The 19135-nt window shown below is 42.4% G+C and overlaps 1 protein-coding gene across 2 annotated transcripts; it reads right to left on the bottom strand.

Annotated features, from left to right (window-relative positions):
- Window positions 1–14625: 14625 nt before the first annotated feature.
- Window positions 14626–18468, bottom strand: LOC125717157 (lysophosphatidic acid receptor 4-like). Of its 2 annotated transcripts, XM_048990138.1 has the most exons (3): window positions 18403–18468; window positions 18037–18091; window positions 14626–16330 (listed from the first exon to the last, which is right to left on the bottom strand). In XM_048990138.1, exon 3 carries the CDS (start codon window positions 16316–16318, stop codon window positions 15449–15451), a length of 870 nt encoding a protein of 289 aa, XP_048846095.1. In that variant the 5' UTR covers window positions 16319–16330; window positions 18037–18091; window positions 18403–18468; the 3' UTR covers window positions 14626–15448. The 2 variants fall into 2 exon arrangements, with proteins under 2 accessions (XP_048846095.1, XP_048846094.1); XM_048990137.1 differs by lacking the exons at window positions 18037–18091; window positions 18403–18468 and adding an exon at window positions 17197–17294.
- Between the last annotated feature and the right edge of the window lie 667 nt (window positions 18469–19135).

The following is a 19135-nucleotide window of genomic DNA, read 5'->3' as shown; positions in this document are numbered from 1 at the left end:
CGAGTGTCCAAGACATGCGGCCGCAAGTCCGATGACACGACTACAAAGTCGATCATCGAACTGCGGCCTATGTTCTATGCAATGTTCTTGAGTTAATCTGAAGGCCACACAAAGTTTGGAGGTCTGTAGCTATTGACTCTGCAGACATTTGGCAACTTCTGAACACTGTGCGCCTCAGCATGCGTTGTCCCCGCTCTGTGATTTTATGTGGCCTATCACTTTGTGGCTGAGGTGCTGTTGCTCCCAATTGCTTCCACTTTGTTATAATACCACTAACAGTTGAACGTGGAATATTTAATAGCGAGGAAATTTCACGAATGGACTTATTGCACTGGTGGCATCCTATCACGGTACCACGGTGAATTCACTGAGCTCCTTAGAGCTACTTATTTTTTCACAAATGTTTGTAGAAGCAGTCTGCATTCCTTGGTGCTTTATTTTATACACCTATGGCTATGGAAGTGATTGGAACACCTGAATTCAATGATTTGGAGGGATATCCCAATACTTTTGGCAATATATTGTATCTAAAGCAGCCTAAAAATTTAAAAGGGCCAACAAGAGCTGATCAGAAAAGAAGGAGGCTTCATACCAAATATAGGGATTTAGAAATAAAGACCTAGTACCATCTGCAACTGAGGTAAACATCCATCCATCCATTCACACACAAACAAAGAGATAAGTATTTCATTTTGTATTATGCCTTTTAACATTAATTAGTTAGCCCTTTCCTCCGCTTTGCCAACATGCTAGTTTACATTGTGCACTCCTTTAGTCTTCTCACACAGATTCAGTTCCCCATGAACGGTTCTTCCTCAATTGCTTCTTTTGTCTCTGGAATATAAATAACTCTGGATGTGAGAACCTGAAAGCACCTGCTTTACATATTGTAACACAGTACTAATAGTTGCCTGAGACATTATTCCTTTTGCCCCAAATGAAACAAACGTTTTAAGTAAGGGTCAACCAGTTATCAGCATGGATGATTATTCGGGGCCGATATTAAGCATTTTGCAGATTATCGGTGTCTGCGTTTTATTCTAACGATTACCGATACTAAGTAACTACAAGGCACACCACTCTGATTGGCTAATGTCACACGAGTAAGAACCAATCAACGTTGAAATCTTGCTGTCACTCACGCCACACTCACACTCGAGCGCATCGTGAAGCTCAAAGAAAGAGAACAGAGAGGAGTTTTAACGGAGCGTGGACTATAGCTGTGGGTGCAAGGTAAAGCAGTGTTTCTCCAAATTAAAACATTACAGTCCTATACACTGAAGTTGTACATTTTCGAATAATGAACCTTGTTGTGGTGATTACGTGAGCCTTTGGAAATGTAATGCATTCACGAAAGAAAAAAAAAAACATCCAAACGAATTTTTAATGAAAAGTGTATCTCGTTAATTCAGCACAATAGAGCTGTAATGTAATAATGTTAACAATTAATAATTAGGAGGAATGGTCTACCCAATCAGAATCCGAGCAGTGATCAGTTATTGGACTTCTTTGCTAACCACAGTCTGTCCATAATATTTTGGACACTTGGGTGGAGAAAGGAGCTGAGCTGTCGACTGATCACCACCTGGTGATGAGCTGGATCCAATGGTGGAGGAAGATGGATAAACATGGCAGACCTAAACGTGTAGTGGGTGTGTGCTGGGAGTGTCTGGAGGAGGCCCCTGTCTGAAATATACAACTTACAACTTGCAGAACTTCTCTTCATTCCTGAGGGAGTCAGGGGACGTTGAGCCTGGATGGGCCATGTCCAGGGACTCAAGGGAGCATTGCAGAGTTATGTCCGTAAGGTTGTTGGTGCTCGTTGCAGCAGCATTCCCCAAACCGTGGTGGACATCATTGGTAAAGGGAGCTGTCAGGCTGAAGAAGGAGGCCATCTGGGTTTGGTTAGCTTGTGCGACTCCTGAAGCAGCTGACAGGTACTGGCAGGCTAAGCAGAAAGTGGCTTTGGCGGCTGCTGGAGCAAAAACTGGTGTGGGAGGAGTTTGGTTTGGCTATGGAGAAGGACTTTTGGTCGGCGTCAAAAAGGTTCTGGCAAACCGTCAGGCAACTCGGGGGGAGTATGGCTTTACCCGTTCTGTTTACAGCAAGAATAATGAACTATTGACCTCAGCTGGGGATACAGTTGTGTGGTGGAAAAATACTTCAAAGATCTTCTGAATCCCACTGATATGCTTTCCTTGAAGGAAGTAGAGACTCTACTTCTAGGGCTGAGGTCACTAAAATAGAAAAGTGGTAGGGCTTCAGTGGTAGGGCTCTGGGGGTGGATGAGGGGGTGGATGAGTTCTTCATGGCTCTTGATGTTGTTGGGCTGTCTTGGCTGACATGCCTCTTCAAAATTTTGTGGACATCGGGGACAGTGCCTTTCGATTGGCAGACTGGGGTGATGGTCCCAATCATTAAGAAAGGGGACCTGAAGACGTGTTCCAACTTCAGGGTGATCACACTCCTCAGCCTCCCTGCAAAGGTCTATGCCAGGGCACTGGAGAGGAGGGGGATGAGTTTACAGTCCCAAGCGGAGGAGTTTAAGTACCTCTGGGTCACGAGTAAGAGAAGAAGGAAGAGGGAGATCGGCAAACAGATCAGTGCAGCATCAGCTTCATTCGTGGTGAAGAGGGAGCTGAGCTGGAAGCTCTTGATTTACCAGTCAATCTATGTTCCTACCCTCGCCTATGGTCATGCACTCTGGGTAGTGACCGAAAGAATGAGATCACGGATGCAAGAGACCAAAATGAGTTTCCTCCGCGGGGTGGCTAGGCTCAGCCTTAGAGATAGGGTGAGGAGCTCAGATATCGGAAGAATCTTGAAGTAAAGCTGGTGCTCCTCTGCAATGAAAGGAGCCAGTTGAGGTGGTTCGGGCATCTATGTATGTATCTATGTGCCTCCTTGGTGGCTCCCTGGGGAGGTGTCTTGGGCATGTCCAACTGGAAGGAGGCCCCGGTGCAGACCTAGGATATATTGCAGAGATTATATCTCTCCGCTGGCCTGGGAACACCTTGATATTCCCCTGGAGGAGCTGGATGAGGAAGCTGGTGAGAGGGAGGTCTGAGCATCCCTGCTTAGACTGCTGCCCCTGTGACCCAACCCCAGATAAGCAGTGGAATACGAATGGATGGAATTATGAATTAATCATTGTGCATGTGAATAATTATTTTAAATCTTAAAAATAATTTAAATCAGCACTGTAACTATGGTTTTAATATTATGACTGATTGGTGTACATTGCCTTCATATGCTAACCCCTCCGGTCCAATACTCTGTCCCGAATATCGAATATCGTATTTATTCAGACTTGACGATGGCAACCCTACTACTACTAATGATAATTGTTCTGAAACCAGTGTATTTCGTGACTGGTGTATGAGTGTGCCCTGAGATGGGCTGGCCCCCCATCCTGGGTTGTTCCCTGCCTCGTGCCCATTGCTTCCGGGATAGGCTCCGGACCCCCCGCGACCCAATAGGATAAGCGGTTTGGAAAATGGATGGATGGATGGATAAATGTGGTGTTCGTGCAAGTTTATTCCTTTGCTTTTTTTGGCGCCACCTCCTGGCGTTTAGTAATTCGAGACATCACGTCTGTCGGTGTTTAATGATGTCATCGGTAGGAGCCCGCTGTCGTTGTAGTCAACAGGGCCTGGTCCTCTTGTTTTACCACTTCTCAGACTTTATGTTAGTCTTCCAAGTCATTGCTGGTATGTAATTTAAATTGAAAAATTATTGTTTTTTTTTTTTTTAATTAAACGCATATTCGCCATATGCGCGATATTAAAGTTTATTTAGTATAAATGTTTTTGTAAAGAAAGCCAAACAGCATCGTGACTAATTTTTTAATTAATGAATTAGAACCCTCTTATCAGCGTGGTGATTGGTGAGGAGTTTAATATGACTGTCGACTCCAGCAAGACTCTGGAGGTAAGAGGGCTAGATGATAATAATAATAATAATAATAATAATAATAATAATAATAATAATAATGGGGCGGCATGGTGGTGCAGTGGTTAGCACTGTTGCCTCACACCTCGAGTCTCCACCTGGGTTACATGTGTGTGGAGTTTGCATGTTCTCCCTATGTCGTCCGGGTTCTCCGGTTTCCCCCCACCGGAGAGTTAAACGGTATGTATGTTATTGCGAGTTAAACGGAAATGATCTCAGTGAAGTTAAGTTTGGTAATTGACAGCTGACCCGTCTAGTCACGGTTAGACGTCATAATTAACTATATGCAGTGGTGTAAAATTCTGCTTTCTTACTTTTGACGTGATTTAAGTTACATAAATTAATTTAATCTACATATCCGTGTTTCCTGGCGAGAGAGAAAATGATACAGAACTTAACTGAAGCAGATGTTCACTGAAATCACACGTCGAAGAACCTACCTTTATCTTTCGAGTGGCTTGTCACCCCAAAACAGCAGCGGCAGTTGTTGCCATCCCACCAGGAGGGGGCAGGGCTGCTCTTTATCATATCAGTTTATGCCAGTGGTTCTTAAACTCGGTCCTCGGGAGCCACTGCCCTGCTTGTTTTCCTGCTATCCCTGCCCCACATACAAGTCCCAACTGTCTTTCAGCTTCCGATTGAGTGTGTAGGGCAGGGATAGCTGGAAAACAAGCAGGGCGGTGGGGCCCGAGGATCGAGTTTGAGAACCATTTGTCTATGCACTGTGAGGCTTCCTATGTAATCTGCATGCTCCCTCTCTCTACCCCTTAGCTTTGTTCAGCCAGCTTTTTGTTTCTTTGTGTAACTTTATGTTTCTGTGCCTGTGTGTTTTGTGTTTGCTGCTTCAACTCTCTTCAGTATCTAAACTGGTCAAAAAAACATGGCGCTGCCGGTTTATCTTTTTATGTTTATCTACTGTGCCATTGTTTTCTATGTTCATTTGTCTTTTTGTAGCACCTGGAGGAGTGACGAAAAGAATTTCATTGTTTCCTGCATATCTGACAATTAATTGCTTGAATCTTAGATCTTGTAAAAGGTGAGGTGATTTTATTCTGCTGTTCATATTGACCTTTCTGTGTTGGTGGAAAGGAGCAGGCCATCTCCAGATCATGCATCATGCTGGTGTCCCAGTTTGCTGTCCTGGCCACTGAATATTCGCTGTCATGCGTAAGATTTTGCTGTTTGGCTGTAACTGATTACAGAAGTATCAGGAGCTTTGATGTGAAATGATCTGCATCTAAATTGTTTTCCAGCAGGCTCACAATAAGAAGAATAATATTTTTTTTAATAATTCCATTATTTTTATATTTATTTTGAGGAATAAAATAGTTGCGATGGGCTGGCCCCCCATCCTGGGTTGTTCCCTGCCTCGTACCCATTGCTTCCGGGATAGGCTCCGGACCCCCCGTGACCCAGTAGGATAAGCGGTTTGGAAAATGGATGGATGGATGGAATAAAATAGTTGGTCCATAACAATTGATGCCCCCTGCTGGGGAATTTCAGAAATTCTGTATTTTATAGGCTGCTGACAGAAATGGTCCATATTGGAAAAAAATATGCACTTAAAATGACCTTTGTTATTTTTTTTCAGCTCAGTTGAAATTCCTTTTTAGGTTGCACCTTCCACAACAGAGGAGGCCCCAAGGTGCTTCGCATGGGTGTGTTGTGATACATTACAGTATCATTAAGACAGAGTAACACAAAAACAAGGAAATGGAAAGAAAGAAAGAACAGAACAGAACAGAGGAGAGGAGAGGAACCAAAAACTCCCAAGCATGGAGAAAAGGAACCTCTGGGTATCCAAGGTCAGATGTCTGCCCACCCCCCCCCCCCCCCCCCTGGGCATGTTAACATTATAGGAAAGAGAAAGAGTGGGCAAGATGTAAATCATGATCATATTCAAAGCCAAAGTCCATCAATGAGTCGGTTCTCCACGCCGGCCTGTGTAGGGTGGCAGACTGAAAGCTGCACCCACGATCACATCCACGATGTCACCCTTCCATAGGACTGAACCAGGACTGCAGCTCAGATGGTGGAGATGGTGGTCAGAAAATGGCGCGTACAACAGCACCAGCAACCATAGTTACAATGTGTTACGTGATAAGTTGTGGGTCTTCAGTCAGCATTTAAAGACTGAGACAGATTCGGCATTCCACAATATAGGGGCCCTGCAGCAGAATGCTTTGCCGCCAACTGTCACTTTATTCATATGCGGAATGACAAGGAAACCATCGTTCTATGATCTGAGTGGAGAATGTGGCTCGTAAACGTGAAGTAATTCTGTTTCGATTGGGAGGTGCTTGACCTTTTAGTGCCTTATATGTAAGAAGGAGAACTTTGTCTTGGACCTAAGAGAAACCCAATGCAGTGAACTAAGAGCAGGGGTTATGTGTTTGAATTTCCTGATCCTGGTGACAATTTATTTTCAATGCACTGCAAGGTGTGTAATGTGCAGTGTGTGCTGTCAGATAACGGAGCATTACAGTAGTCAAACCAACTTTGAGGGAAACACTTAATTCTAAAACCACTAAGAGCATGGATGCGTTATTGTGAACCTTTGGGTTCCATCACAAGGGTCTGCCCCTGAGTGAGTGGAGTCTTTGGCTCTGTAGCCCTTCTTGATAATGTCTGTATCTGGAATTCCCTTACAGGCTTCTCTTCTTCCTTGCTTTATGGGACTTCAGTCCTACTTCTAGGAGTATGATACGAACTGTCATAGCAGTGCACTTCACACCTGCACTTAATGTTTCCTATTCCTATTGAAGGTCACTTGATGTCATCCTCCAATTCATGAGAAACTGTCAGATAAGTTAAGGGTGATCTCTGGCATTAGAAAGTTGCTTCCACCCTCTACCTGGCTGGTTTCTGGTCGTTCCCAGTGTCTCCTGCTTCATCTTATTCTTGTGTACTGCTGTCTTAGAAATTTTGAAGCTGGAAGTAACCTGCTACTTAGCGAAGCATTCTGCCAGCAGAACCATGATTAAAGCAGGATTTAAAAATGCAGATTTGTTTAAAAAATATGGAGTGGTTTCTTAATTTTTTTCCACGGCTGTACCTCCTACTACCAGAACAGTGACTACCTTGCTAGCGAGGTGTTAAAGCAGCCTGTGATTATTAAGGTGTGCGTCATGAATCAGATGGACACCAATCATCTCCAGCTTCAGGAGAGCTGCTGGGAAACATCTACCCCTGACCCTCTGAACCAGCCTCAATGGAGCCACTTGCTTGATGGGTAAATGGCAAACTGGCAGCTGGGGGAATCTGGTTATTGCTCTTAGTGGTATCCCTGCCTAAAAGTGGATGTGCATACAGGTGCCCCTCCCAGTACCTGGCCACCTTGTTTCCAGTGAATGGCTCCTCTGGGCTTGTGGCTGTAGAGCTATGTCTATGCTTAACCTTTATCTGTAGAGATATTCTCATATTACTGCTTGGTGTCTCGTCTTTCAGATGCTGTAGAGATGTATGAATGCAGTATATACAGACCCCTTTGCTTGCTTACAAACTCAGACTCAATAGAATAATGACTCATTTAACTGGCTATCCACTATCCATATTCACTAACATGCTGGCAAGTGGTGTCCCTGAGAGAAACAGGCCCTTTATCTATGGTCTCTTTATATGGATTTCTGGAGCCAGGGGGTCAGTCGGACTTGGTGAGAGTGAGCTGCATAAGAGGCAAAGAACATGATGTGAGGAAGCAAGAACAGAAAGAAATATAAAAAGTAAGAAATATAAAAGCTGTAAATGAGTGAACTGAACAGAAATAATGAAATAACTACAAATTAACTAGGGAAATGCCTCAACCATAAGATACTTAAAAACTCAGAGTTAGAGGTGTCGATCCTCATCCCAGCTGCTTCACACTCAGCCACAAACCTCCCAGTGCATGCTGGAGGTCGCAGCCTGACGACGCCAACAGGACCACACCATCTGCAAAAGGCGATCCTTCAGACCCTCTCCGCTCCTTGGCTGTGCCTAGAAATTCTGTCCATAAAAGTTGTGAACAGAATCAGTGACAAAGGGCAGCCCTGGCGGAGTCCAACGCCCACTGGGAACGAGTCTGACTTACTGCTGGCAATATGAAGCAAACTCTCCTCTGTTTATACAGGGATCTGAAGGGCCGCAACAACAGAGCCCATACCATATACCACTGAAGTACTCTCACAGGACCCCCCAGTGGAAACACAAAGGCAGAATAAGGCATTAAGCAGTAATAGTCCAGCTATATTAAGGAATGGGGGGGGGCGGGGGGGTTAATTTACCAAATAACAGATTGCTCATCAAACAAATTTATAAAAAAATATTATAGTTATTTAAAATGCTATTGTCTCTATGTGTCAAAGGGAGCCAGTTTATGCAAAAGCAAGGTAATCGTCATGTCAGAAATGAATGTCAGGCGATTTGTCCCAAAAAAAGTCAAAAGAAATGTTCCTTAAAAATAGTCAACTTTTATTTATGAGATATACGAACACATGATTAATGTGAACCTTGAAATACTGAATACTGAGCGACGAGGGGGCCTTTTTTTGGAAGAAAATCCATATTCTAAAATAAGATAAAAAATGCAGAGTGTTAGTATTCGTATGTAAAGAGTACAGAGAAATGTGTTATTTTACTGTACAACCCACGGTACCATTATGTACACAAGCTACCTACCTCACCTGTGGAAGCTGTTCACTGAGGTGTGATGACCTACCTGTCTTCTCCACCAACACCGTGGCTGCTGTCCTGAGTGTGGTGCTCCCATCCATGTCCCTCCTCTGAACGGAGCCTCTGTCCACCATAATTTTAAAGTAAAAACCAGACATAGACTGCAACTGGGCATGGTGAATTGATTTCAGTTTAATCATGACATCTACACACTACTAACAAGTACCAGTGTGTCTTGCGGTATAAACATGTTTTAAAAATATGCATTAATATTTAAAGAAAGGAAGAAGTACCTCACCAGCATTTGTGACAGTTACATGGCTGAAGATCCGTAAAGGCAGTTAATATTGTCCTTCGTCACCATATTTTACCTCTGATTGCTATGTAACCATTATCCCTCTTGCAGATGAAACTAACAAGGGTAAGATATTCCTAATAAATGTGTTTTCCCCAGCAAGCAAGTCTCCTTTGTCTCTCTCTGCTCCCGCGATGCCTCGGTTTGTCCGGTGCCACAATATCATTACCTTTCTGCTATGGTTGACACTGTAGACCTGGTGTGGTGGATTCTGCCGTGGGGAGGACTTTCCTGGCATTTGGGTTCCATTCCGTTCCTCAAGTCTGGACATCTGCAGCACCACGTTTTTGAATATATGTTACAGCTCCAGGCATCCCAGAATGTATGATTGAGGTTCTCAAAATGACGGAGGTGGACATTTCAGGTCCAGAAAGTCCAAATCCAGGCCAAGATTTTGTTCCAACCAACCACTTGAGTATAAAGAGTCAGTCACAGCCCTAATGACTCATCAAACCCATGTACCAAATAGAAGTTATGAGTGAGTTATTCACTTATGATGTTCAGTCCAGCAGGCTTCGTAAATCATTTATGCTTTTTTGTAGCTTTCTTTGCCCATAATATTATGTTTTATAGATTTGAAACTCACATTTGCTGTTGTAAACTGTGTTATATGACTGATAATAACTTGACCTTGGCAATCTTTCCGCCACCGTAGTCTGCAAAGCGGCTCAGGGAAACGTTCAGCACGTTGGAAGCGCGATGAATCGATCTGAGACTGGCGCCTTATTTTCACACCTACAAAAAAATATAACATACTGACTCAATGTATCCAAGTAACTTTGAATTAAACCGAAGAGTACGAAGAATCCCTTTGAAGAACTGTGAACTTATGGAAAAATATGTGCACTGCCAATAAATAAGCAGAAATGTCCTCAAGCACTTGTTCCACATTTGGTGGAGCACCATTTTGAGCGTAAACCGTGTTTTCAGTAATGGTTTTATATTTCTTTGTAGATTAACTGAGGAAAAATGTGCATTTCAAAAGAGGACACGTCTCATTAGTAGACAAACAGCATTAAAGACCTCTTACTTGGTACACTGTAGGCATTTTTGTCATTTATTTGTTCAGGCTTAACAAACTGCCCAAAAGCTTTGGTGACTTACAGGAAAACGCTTAACGTGAGATAAAGTCCATATCCTAGCATTTTGACTTTGATTTTTTTTACCAGGTGAAAGTCTGTATGACCAGATATGTCGGAGTGCAATTTGGTGATTATTGGTTTCTGTTTTGGTACGTTAAAACACATTAAGCTTTTTCAGTGTTCCTTGGAAAAAGTTACGAACTCAGAAAATAATAACAAAAAAGTAAAAAAGATATTGTGATCTGCTTGGAAGAACAGATACAACAAGATCAGGAGTGGCTTTCCCAAAAGCTTCATGGCGCTAAACAGTTCATTATCCAACCCTTAAGATTGAGCTTTAATTGGTGAGTGTTTCTGAAACCCTTTGTAACTTTGTAAGTAGTTCATTATCTTGCTTGTAGATCTACGAGGGCTCCGACTCACTCATTATTTTCTATGTTGTTTATCATTTGAAATTTTGCCTGCTGTCCTGTCACAGACGCACAGAGACCGGCCACATCGACTGTCTTTTTTGGACAATGTAATAATGCTCATGATATAGGAAGAGCCTAGTATTGAAATATAAAATGATAATGTAGGTTATAAAAGTTGTAAGAGCATGCAAATTGAGTACAAAACAGGGTTGTGCACCATTAAGATTTGACTTGAGGATGACCTTCCTCCCATCCTTCATGTAACCGCTTAATCTCAACTGAGGTTGCAGGGGGGACTAGAACCTATCCTGGAAACAACAGGTGCAGGCAGGAATCAACCCTGGGCAGCTGCCAACACACCGCAGGGCGTTTAATGCACACTCACACATCTACAGGGCCAATTTAGACTCACCAATCAACCTACCCTGCATGCTTTTGGACTGTGGGAGGAAACCGGAGCCCCCAGCGAAAACCCACATGAACAGCATGCAAGCGTCACACAGAAAGGACCCAGGACCTTCTTGCTTTGAGGCAGCAGCACTAACCACTGCACCATCGCACTGCCCCAAAAAGTTAACTCCCTAGCCCTGTAAAGCCTGAATTAAGTTATAGCCAGAAAATTCTAATTTTCAAATACTGAACTGTTTATTGGATGCTTTTAACAATACAAAAATGTTTTTTTTTTTCAAACATGACCTGGATATATCGTGTTTTTTTTTTTGTATCATATTTGATACATCATGAATTTCTGGTCATGTACTGATCATATTTTGTCAACCAACAAGATATATTTTATGTGCCTTTAGAAAACACTTGGGACACTTAACCATGTTTTACATGTTTACTTTTCATGTAAGGTCAAAAAGTAATTTCTGTCTTTGTTTAGACGAAGGTTGACTTTGCATTTTGCACAGTAGACATGTGAGAAGTGACTTCCAGGGCAGTGCCTGCATCTCTGCCTTGTTTCCCATGATGGCAAATGCTCAACAACATCCTTTCTCACATCAAGAGGCACAGCAGACTCTCTTGAATCATTCAATCAGTAATAAACTGATTAAAATACATGCAAGGAGTCCATTCTGACCTTTCTATAGACGTCCTCAACATATCCATAAAACTCGACATTTGGAGGTTCAAATGGTACTTTTATCCACCTGAACTCTTTCTTTTTAACTTTGACTGCTCTGTCATGCTTTGTTTTGACTGAACTGGTGTCTGATTCTGCTACACTTTCATCTCTCATATCTTCATCACTACCAGTGGCGGACTGGGACAATAATTCAGACCGGGAATTTGACTCCACTCCCAGGCCACCTCTGCTGCTGCAGGCACATTTACCAATAACTTTCACTACATCAATCACACGTTCCAAGACCTGCCTTCTCTTTCTAACCTGGTCTCAATGGACGGTCATTTGCTTATCAGTCAGAAGGGTATGGATATCTGCTTTGTTGACTCTAAGAAAAAAGGTTTCAGCACTTTCTCTATGGATACTGCTTCTCTCATGTTCCTGTACTCTCTGATGGGCATTTTTCCAGGCCTGCATACCTCCTTTGACAAATGCACTGTCACTGCCTAAAGGTTTTGCAAATGCAAGACATACTGAGCAAAATAGGGAGTGGTTACTTTCATTGTATGTCAGCCATTTTCTGTTTGTGCCATCTTTTGAATGGAATACATCAGGAATGGCTCTTTCAGATGTTTGAATTGGGTGATACTTAAAAAAAAATCTAAATCCTTAGACTGTGGATGGGCAAAATAATCAAAAGAGATATGAAGGCTTTCACTGTCTCCTTCACCTTTCCCTGAATCATTCTCTCTCTCACTCTGCACATCTAGTTGCTCTGCAATATGAAATAAGCGTGTTCAATAATCTGTATTTATAATTGTGCAGCCATCAGTTGTATGTCCCCAAAATCACAGTCCTACTACTGATCTTATAAATCATAAAAAGCACATGTTGTTTAAAAAGTATAGCCTGCTGCCTGCATGTTTAGTTTTGCTTATCTTAAACTTTACCTGAAGGTTCCTGCTCTGACTCAAACGCTGAACTGTCCACCACCTCTAGCTCAACAGCAGGAGCATTTGCAGCACTAGTGCTACTGACGCTTCCTTCGTCACCTTTTCAAAATAAATAAATAAACAAACAAACATTGTAGGCTACATATTGTAGACTAGAAATGAAAAATCAAAATAACTAATACTGTTTTCCATACCATCTACTTGATTTATTTATTATTTAAAACAATTTGACCCACTAACACTATTCTGTCTACTTTTTATTCATTTTTATTTATTATATAAAAAATATGCTACATGTAGACGAAACGAAACTTGACACAGCACAGCAGCACTTACATATTGTTGCTCGTTTGTTGGTTTAATTTTATCTATTGTGATTATCTAAGTGATTTGGATGAAAGTGTTCGTCTGCCAAATTATTATAAATATAATGTAAATGTAATCTTGACCGACCTGTTCCCTTACTGGCGAACATGGCTGGGATTTTGCAGCAGCTTGCTGCGTCTGCGGCCAGGGTTTTTTTCCTTTTTATACGCTCCCTCTCTGCTCCTCCTCTGCGTTTACGCTCCTTTTTTTGAACGATTTAGTCAGATTTACCCTGTCTCCGGATATAGCCAGATTTTAGGCAGTGCGTCGCTGACGTTGGGTCATGTGGGAGTGTAATTTTCCCTCCGCCATTGCCTGATTCGTAGATTGAAAGATCCGTCAATTAATTCGTAGTTGCACACCAGCCTATCACATGCCAGGCTGATCGTCTGCACAGCGGCAGCCGGCAGGCCAGAACGACCGTCAGGCCACCGGGAAATGTCCCGGTGCTCCCGATGGCCAGTCCGCCCCTGATTTCACTACTATCTGATCCCTCTTCATTAGCCACTCCCTTGGGACTCCTTTCTTCACTACTGTCATCATCTTCCTCCCCTAACTGCTCCAGGTCACTTGAATTTCCATCAATTAGTATATTCAAGACATCTTCTACACTGTACGTTTTTGCCATCTAAATGTGTAAATCAAAATAATACACACAATACATTGTTACATTTACAACCTATATATTGACTATTTGGGCAGCATGGTTGTGCAGTGGTTAGCACTGTTGTCTAGGTTCTCTGGGACCCAGGTTCGAGTCTCCGCCTCACACAACTTATACCTTGTAATTACTTTGCTAACCTATTTGGTCTCTGTATGTCCTCAGATGTAACGTTGTAACGTGACTTAGCGTTTCTGTATTAGGCTAGTTCAAATACAGTAGTACCTATTTGCTTTTGAAAGTTAAGTTGAAAGTTCATTAAAAATATTTGCATATTTTTATGCAGTCGTGCATCACTTCAATTTATTATGTGCATTGATTGAAGTAAATACTGGGATTACAGGCAACTGAATCAGTACTAAAATTCAATAGCTATAGTCATACATGTATGCAGACCTGGATTTCCAATACTGTTGCACGTTTCTTACGGTCAATACTCTTATTTTTATTTTGTTACTTCTTTGCTTTAAAACATGACTTATTCCTTGCGGTTATTTGCTAACGCTGGTCGCTGTGTAATCTGAGTAGATCTCCACGGAGTTGCAATGTATTTAAAAGTAAGTTTGCATGGACCTTTTTTTGCGGGTTTTGTATAAGCAGCTACATCGTCAGATATAATGTGACGTACTGTGGCCTGTCTGCTAGCCTGTCTGCTATTAGGCTAGTTCAGAGTAACTATTTGCTTTTGAAAGTTAGAAGTTAAAAATATTTGTATATTTTCATGCCATCGTGTATCACTTATGTGCATTGAATGAAGTGAATACTGGGATTACAGGCTACTGAATCAATACTAAAATTCAGTAGTTACAGTCATACATGTATGTAGACCTGGATTTCCAATACTGATCAAATCGAAGACTTGCATGTGAGAGTGCATGGTGTGTGAGTGTGCCCTGCGATGGGCTGGCCCCCATCCTGGGTTGTTCCCTGCCTCGTGTCCATTGCTTCCGGGATAGGCTCCGGACCCCCCGCGACCCAGTAGGATAAGCGGTTTGGAAAATGGATGGATGGATGGATACTCCTTCAAAAGACTAATCATTTTTTTTTTATTATAAAATACACCCACTATTTCTACGCCTGAAATTTCCTTGCAAAATTGTTTTTAATCTGTTTCAGTCATCCACATAGCTTTTAAGCTTTCTAAAAAAGAATACACATTCCACATTTATACAAAAGTATTCTTTGGGTAGTTTTAGGTTTTTGAGCGATGATGAAAGGCCAGCAGCGACGAGGTGGCGGTTCGGCATTCGGAGGCCGTGAATAGCTGTACATCCTCTTCTGTTTATTTACCACATCTGTGACAAGGAAGTTACCCAGTATAAATGAAACATGTCTTCTTTCGTGGTACGTGTCAGCAAAGAGATGAACAAGAGAGTCATTCTTTAGTTGTAAATTAGCTTTATATGAATGTATATTTCACACTTATTTGGCAAAAAAATGTCTCCGTACAGGCAGGCAGTGCAGAAATAAGTGGGATAAAACCAAAAATCATTAACAGAAAAACAAATAACCTGTATCATCAGTAAATATACTAAGTAAATGAAAGGCAAAGCACAGGGTTTCTGGTAGCATTGTGCAGCAGGTAATACTGTTGCTCCACAGATTTGTGGGTTTGAATCCCACTCTTCTCTCTCTCTGTAGAGTATGTATCCTGGGCTGGGCTGGTTTCCCGTAGGTACTCTGTTTACCTCCCACAGTCTAAAGACATGCAGTTAGATAACCTGGCATCTATAAATTGTCAATTTTGTTTGTGTGTGTCCATGCTGACATTCCATCAAGGGCATTCCACTGCCTGCCCCATGTCCTGTCAATGGATAAGAGGTGGCAGGATATTCAAATAAGCCTAGACACTGCCTATGAATTATCTAAAAAGCATCAGGATAGTAAGCCACTGATTCTAATCCAAGTGTCTCTCTCAAGTTTGCCGAAGTCTTGCAGGAATATCACATTACACATCAAGGTTTTTCATTTTTTCCCAGAAACCATCTAAAGCGAAATAGTAAACGAGGGGGTCCAGGCAACAGTTGAAGGTTGAGAGACACAACGTTACCTCTAAAAGTTCCACGTTAGGCTGGCTGAGATTCCATAGCAACATGACGATGAACGGCAAAAAGAGGGCAAATATCAGCACATTGACAAGGAAAATCAACATCACCCTTTTCACATTGTACCCAGCCAGGTCCATCTGACGATTGTTTAGGCTCCACACAACTCTGGCTGTGGAAATCACATTGACAATGAACAACAGAGGCAGGCAAACCGATAGGATTAACGCAAAAAAGGGTGGTGAGAACTCATCCCTTTTGGTCCTGTTAAAATCACCCATGTTACACCTGTTTATCATAGGAATGCAGGTATAGAATGATTCCCACTTGAATACATGAGAAATGCTGTACGTCATCGCCAGCAACCACACGGCACCGCAAGCGATCCCTGATGTCCTGGGAGAGCGAACCACCCGAGAGCGCAGTGGGTAGACCAGAGCCAGCATGCGGTCCACGCTGATGAAGGTGATGAAGAAGGAGCTGGACAGGATGTTGGCTCGGAATAAATAGGTCATCAGCTGGCAGGGGGTCTTCATCAAGATCTTACTGGGCTTGATGTGCAAGACGATGCGTAGGGGCAGAGAGAGGATCAGGAGAAGGTCCGAGACGGCCAGGTTGGCCATGATGACGGTGTTGGCCGCCCGGAGCCTGTGTCTGCAGACAATGATCCACAGCGACAGTGCGTTCAGTGGCAGTCCCAGCAAAACCACAAAGGAATAAGCGACAGCCAGTGGTGTGCTATTCCGGCAAGTCGCGTTGTAGGTCCCATTCATCCTTGCTGGTCTCTGTGAAATAGAAAGAAGAAGTGATATTTTTCTCCTTTTCAGTTTCCACCGTTACCCACACTTTCACAGTTAAGGAGACGCCCTATTCAGTAGGCTCTCTCTTAACCATAAAGTCAGCTTCCTGTTTCCTTTGTGGCTGTGGAAATTTTATATAGCAGCATCTTAGCTGAGGGTGAAGACTAACAAGAAAAAGTGCTCAGTTTATGCAAACTACTGCATCACTCTGTCAAAGCACCACCGGCAACCACCACAAAAAAGTAGCCAAGAACTACAAATGTTAGGCCTTTCTTGTAAGCGCCAGGTAGAACATTTTTAAACTAACTGGTTAATTGATTGGCAGCCAGCTGAATATATTATTCAGCTTTGTAGCTAGTTAGTTCTATCTCATCGCATCAAAATTCCAGTGGTTAGTAAACCAAAGTGGGTTTCATTTTCGTGTATAAATTGGATTACATTGTTGCAGCTGAATATATTTCAGCACTCTGTCATGTGTGTGTGCAAGTGAAAAAATTAATCTAATGAGAACAATTTAGGGATCAAATAACATACAGCAGTAGAATTACCCATAAAAGTCTCTATATTAACTGTGTTAACTAACAGTCTGTTTCCTGTTTTTCTTCCACAAATTAGCACTCCAGATATATTGATTTCTATTAAGAAAATTGGTCAAGTATTTGATAATAATAATGCTATCAGTGTGTCAGTTGTGCTAGGCAGCAGTGAAAAGCGTTGTGGTCGTGGAACTGGAGAGATGTACCTGGAATGGACAGATGTAGATTAGTAAATGTGTGAAAAGGAAACGAATCTGACAATCCAGTTGTAGTAAGAATTCAATTGCAGATATCCAGAATGAACATTAGCTTTACCTTAATATTTGCCGTGCTTATTAGTTGACTGCCTGATGGTGTGAACTGAAGTATTCCCCGTGTGAATATATTTGTGCCTGCTTAATGGCCAAACTGGTGTTTTGTGTAGTATAGTGCTCCCCTAGTGCGGACCCCTCCTGGTAAGCCTGACTCTGGTTAATTATTTTAGGTGTGGTGCTCCACCCCCTTAAGAGTGGGAAGCAGTTGTGGGTTTGTGTTGGCCATTGAAAATGATGTAAAGGAGCTATTACTATGGCTTCTTGGTCCGCTGTCTTTCTGTTATCCCTGTTGGTGCAGTGTGAAAATAATACATTTATTTTATAGAATCCTGTCTGTTTCATTGTGGCAATGAACCTGTGAGCCCCACCTGTGCATAAGCAGAATATGGGTGTAGATGGTGCACTTATTGGAGTTAATTCCTTGCTGGTAGCCATCCCCTAGGTGGCTTAGTCGACAAATTGTAATCTTTACCCTTGTGCCACTACACATGCAATGAATTTCATGTTGACTTCTCACAAGCCACACTCTGAAACCCCCTACTCAGAGGGTCCGAGATATGAGGCCATTCAAATCAGAGATTTCAATGTGTCAGATGACTCCAGTAGCCATAAAAAGCCTGTGCAACAAGTGATGCACATAGAAACTTTGCAAATGCAGAGATGGGAATCAAAGGCATAAGCGTGAGGCTGCAGTGCTAACCGATAAGCTAGCCAATCAGGGACTGCGAAATATCAAATTATACATCCATGATTTTTTTTTATTTAAGAAATGATCTAAATAGTAAACAAATGGGTTTGTTGGGTCCAGGCAACAGTTGAAGGTTGAGGGACCCAATGGTACCTGTATGCTTCAGGTCAGGCTTGGTTTACGTGAGATTCTGCAACAGCACGATGAACTGCCAAAAAAGAGAGCAGATATCAGCACATAAGGAAAACCAACATCACTCTTCTTACTCTGTTGCCAGCCAGGTCTGTCTGATGATTAACACTGGCAGCAGAAATCAAGTTGGTTATGAATAACAGGCAAGTAAATGAATAAAATGAACACAAACGTTGGCGACAACTCATCCACAGTGGTGGTGTTAAAATCATTTTTAATTGCACCTTGAAATCACAAGAATGCAGGGGCGTAAGTATGCAGTAAATGCTGATGAATGTGTGAAGAAAGAGAAGGATAGAAGCTTGGTTCTGAGAAACTGGTGATCACCCAGCAGGTTGTCTTTGTCAAGAGTTCATTGGCCTTGATGTGCAACATGATCCACAGGGGAGTCTGTCTGTGGAGTCTGGTCATTCTGTCATGGCAGGGAATGGAAGCATGATACGTGTTGATGACTTTGCTGGTGACCCAGACCCTGTGTCTGCAGGCGATGGTCCTCGGTGACAGTGCACTCAGTTGCAGCCCCTCTGAAACCATAAAGGAGTAGACAACAGCCAGTACGGTGTTCACCTGTGAAAATCCCTGCTCACATGCATCACTCCTTAAGGGGAGATTGAAAGCATCAGTATTTTCTGTAGGTATCTGATCTGTTGGTGTTAATATTGAGCAGATCATTCACTGAGGATGCTGACAAGTGTTTTCCAGCTTGTTTTAATCTAACCCATTCTGTTCTACAGACAAGCAAAGTTTGTACTTCTGAATTATATCATTGAGGACAACATTTCCAAAACCAATGTTGATCCCGAGCCTCTTCAAAAGTTCAACATCTTGTGCAAAATTACGGATTGGTCATGCATGTTTTGCTTCATGGAACACAAGAAGGAACATATTTCCAAGCGCTTTGAATTGTTCTTCACTTAATTTGCCTTACCATTGATCAAGGGGTGCCGTTGACCTCCCTTCTTGGCAAGTCTTTTCTCATTCCATCGCCACTTTTGGTGTCTTGAAGATGCAGGTATGCATGACAAAATTTGCACCATAATTTGGAAGCTTCAGCATTAGC

The sequence above is a fragment of the Brienomyrus brachyistius genome, chromosome 21, assembly GCF_023856365.1.
Source record: "Brienomyrus brachyistius isolate T26 chromosome 21, BBRACH_0.4, whole genome shotgun sequence".
Lineage (NCBI taxonomy): Eukaryota > Metazoa > Chordata > Actinopteri > Osteoglossiformes > Mormyridae > Brienomyrus > Brienomyrus brachyistius.
This window is presented reverse-complemented; position numbering and strand designations above follow the sequence as displayed.

What these genes read in the sequence shown, in the direction of transcription:
- LOC125717157 (XM_048990138.1), bottom strand. Translation starts at nt 16,318, where the DNA reads ATGAATGGGACCTACAACGCGACTTGCCGGAATAGCACACCACTGGCT.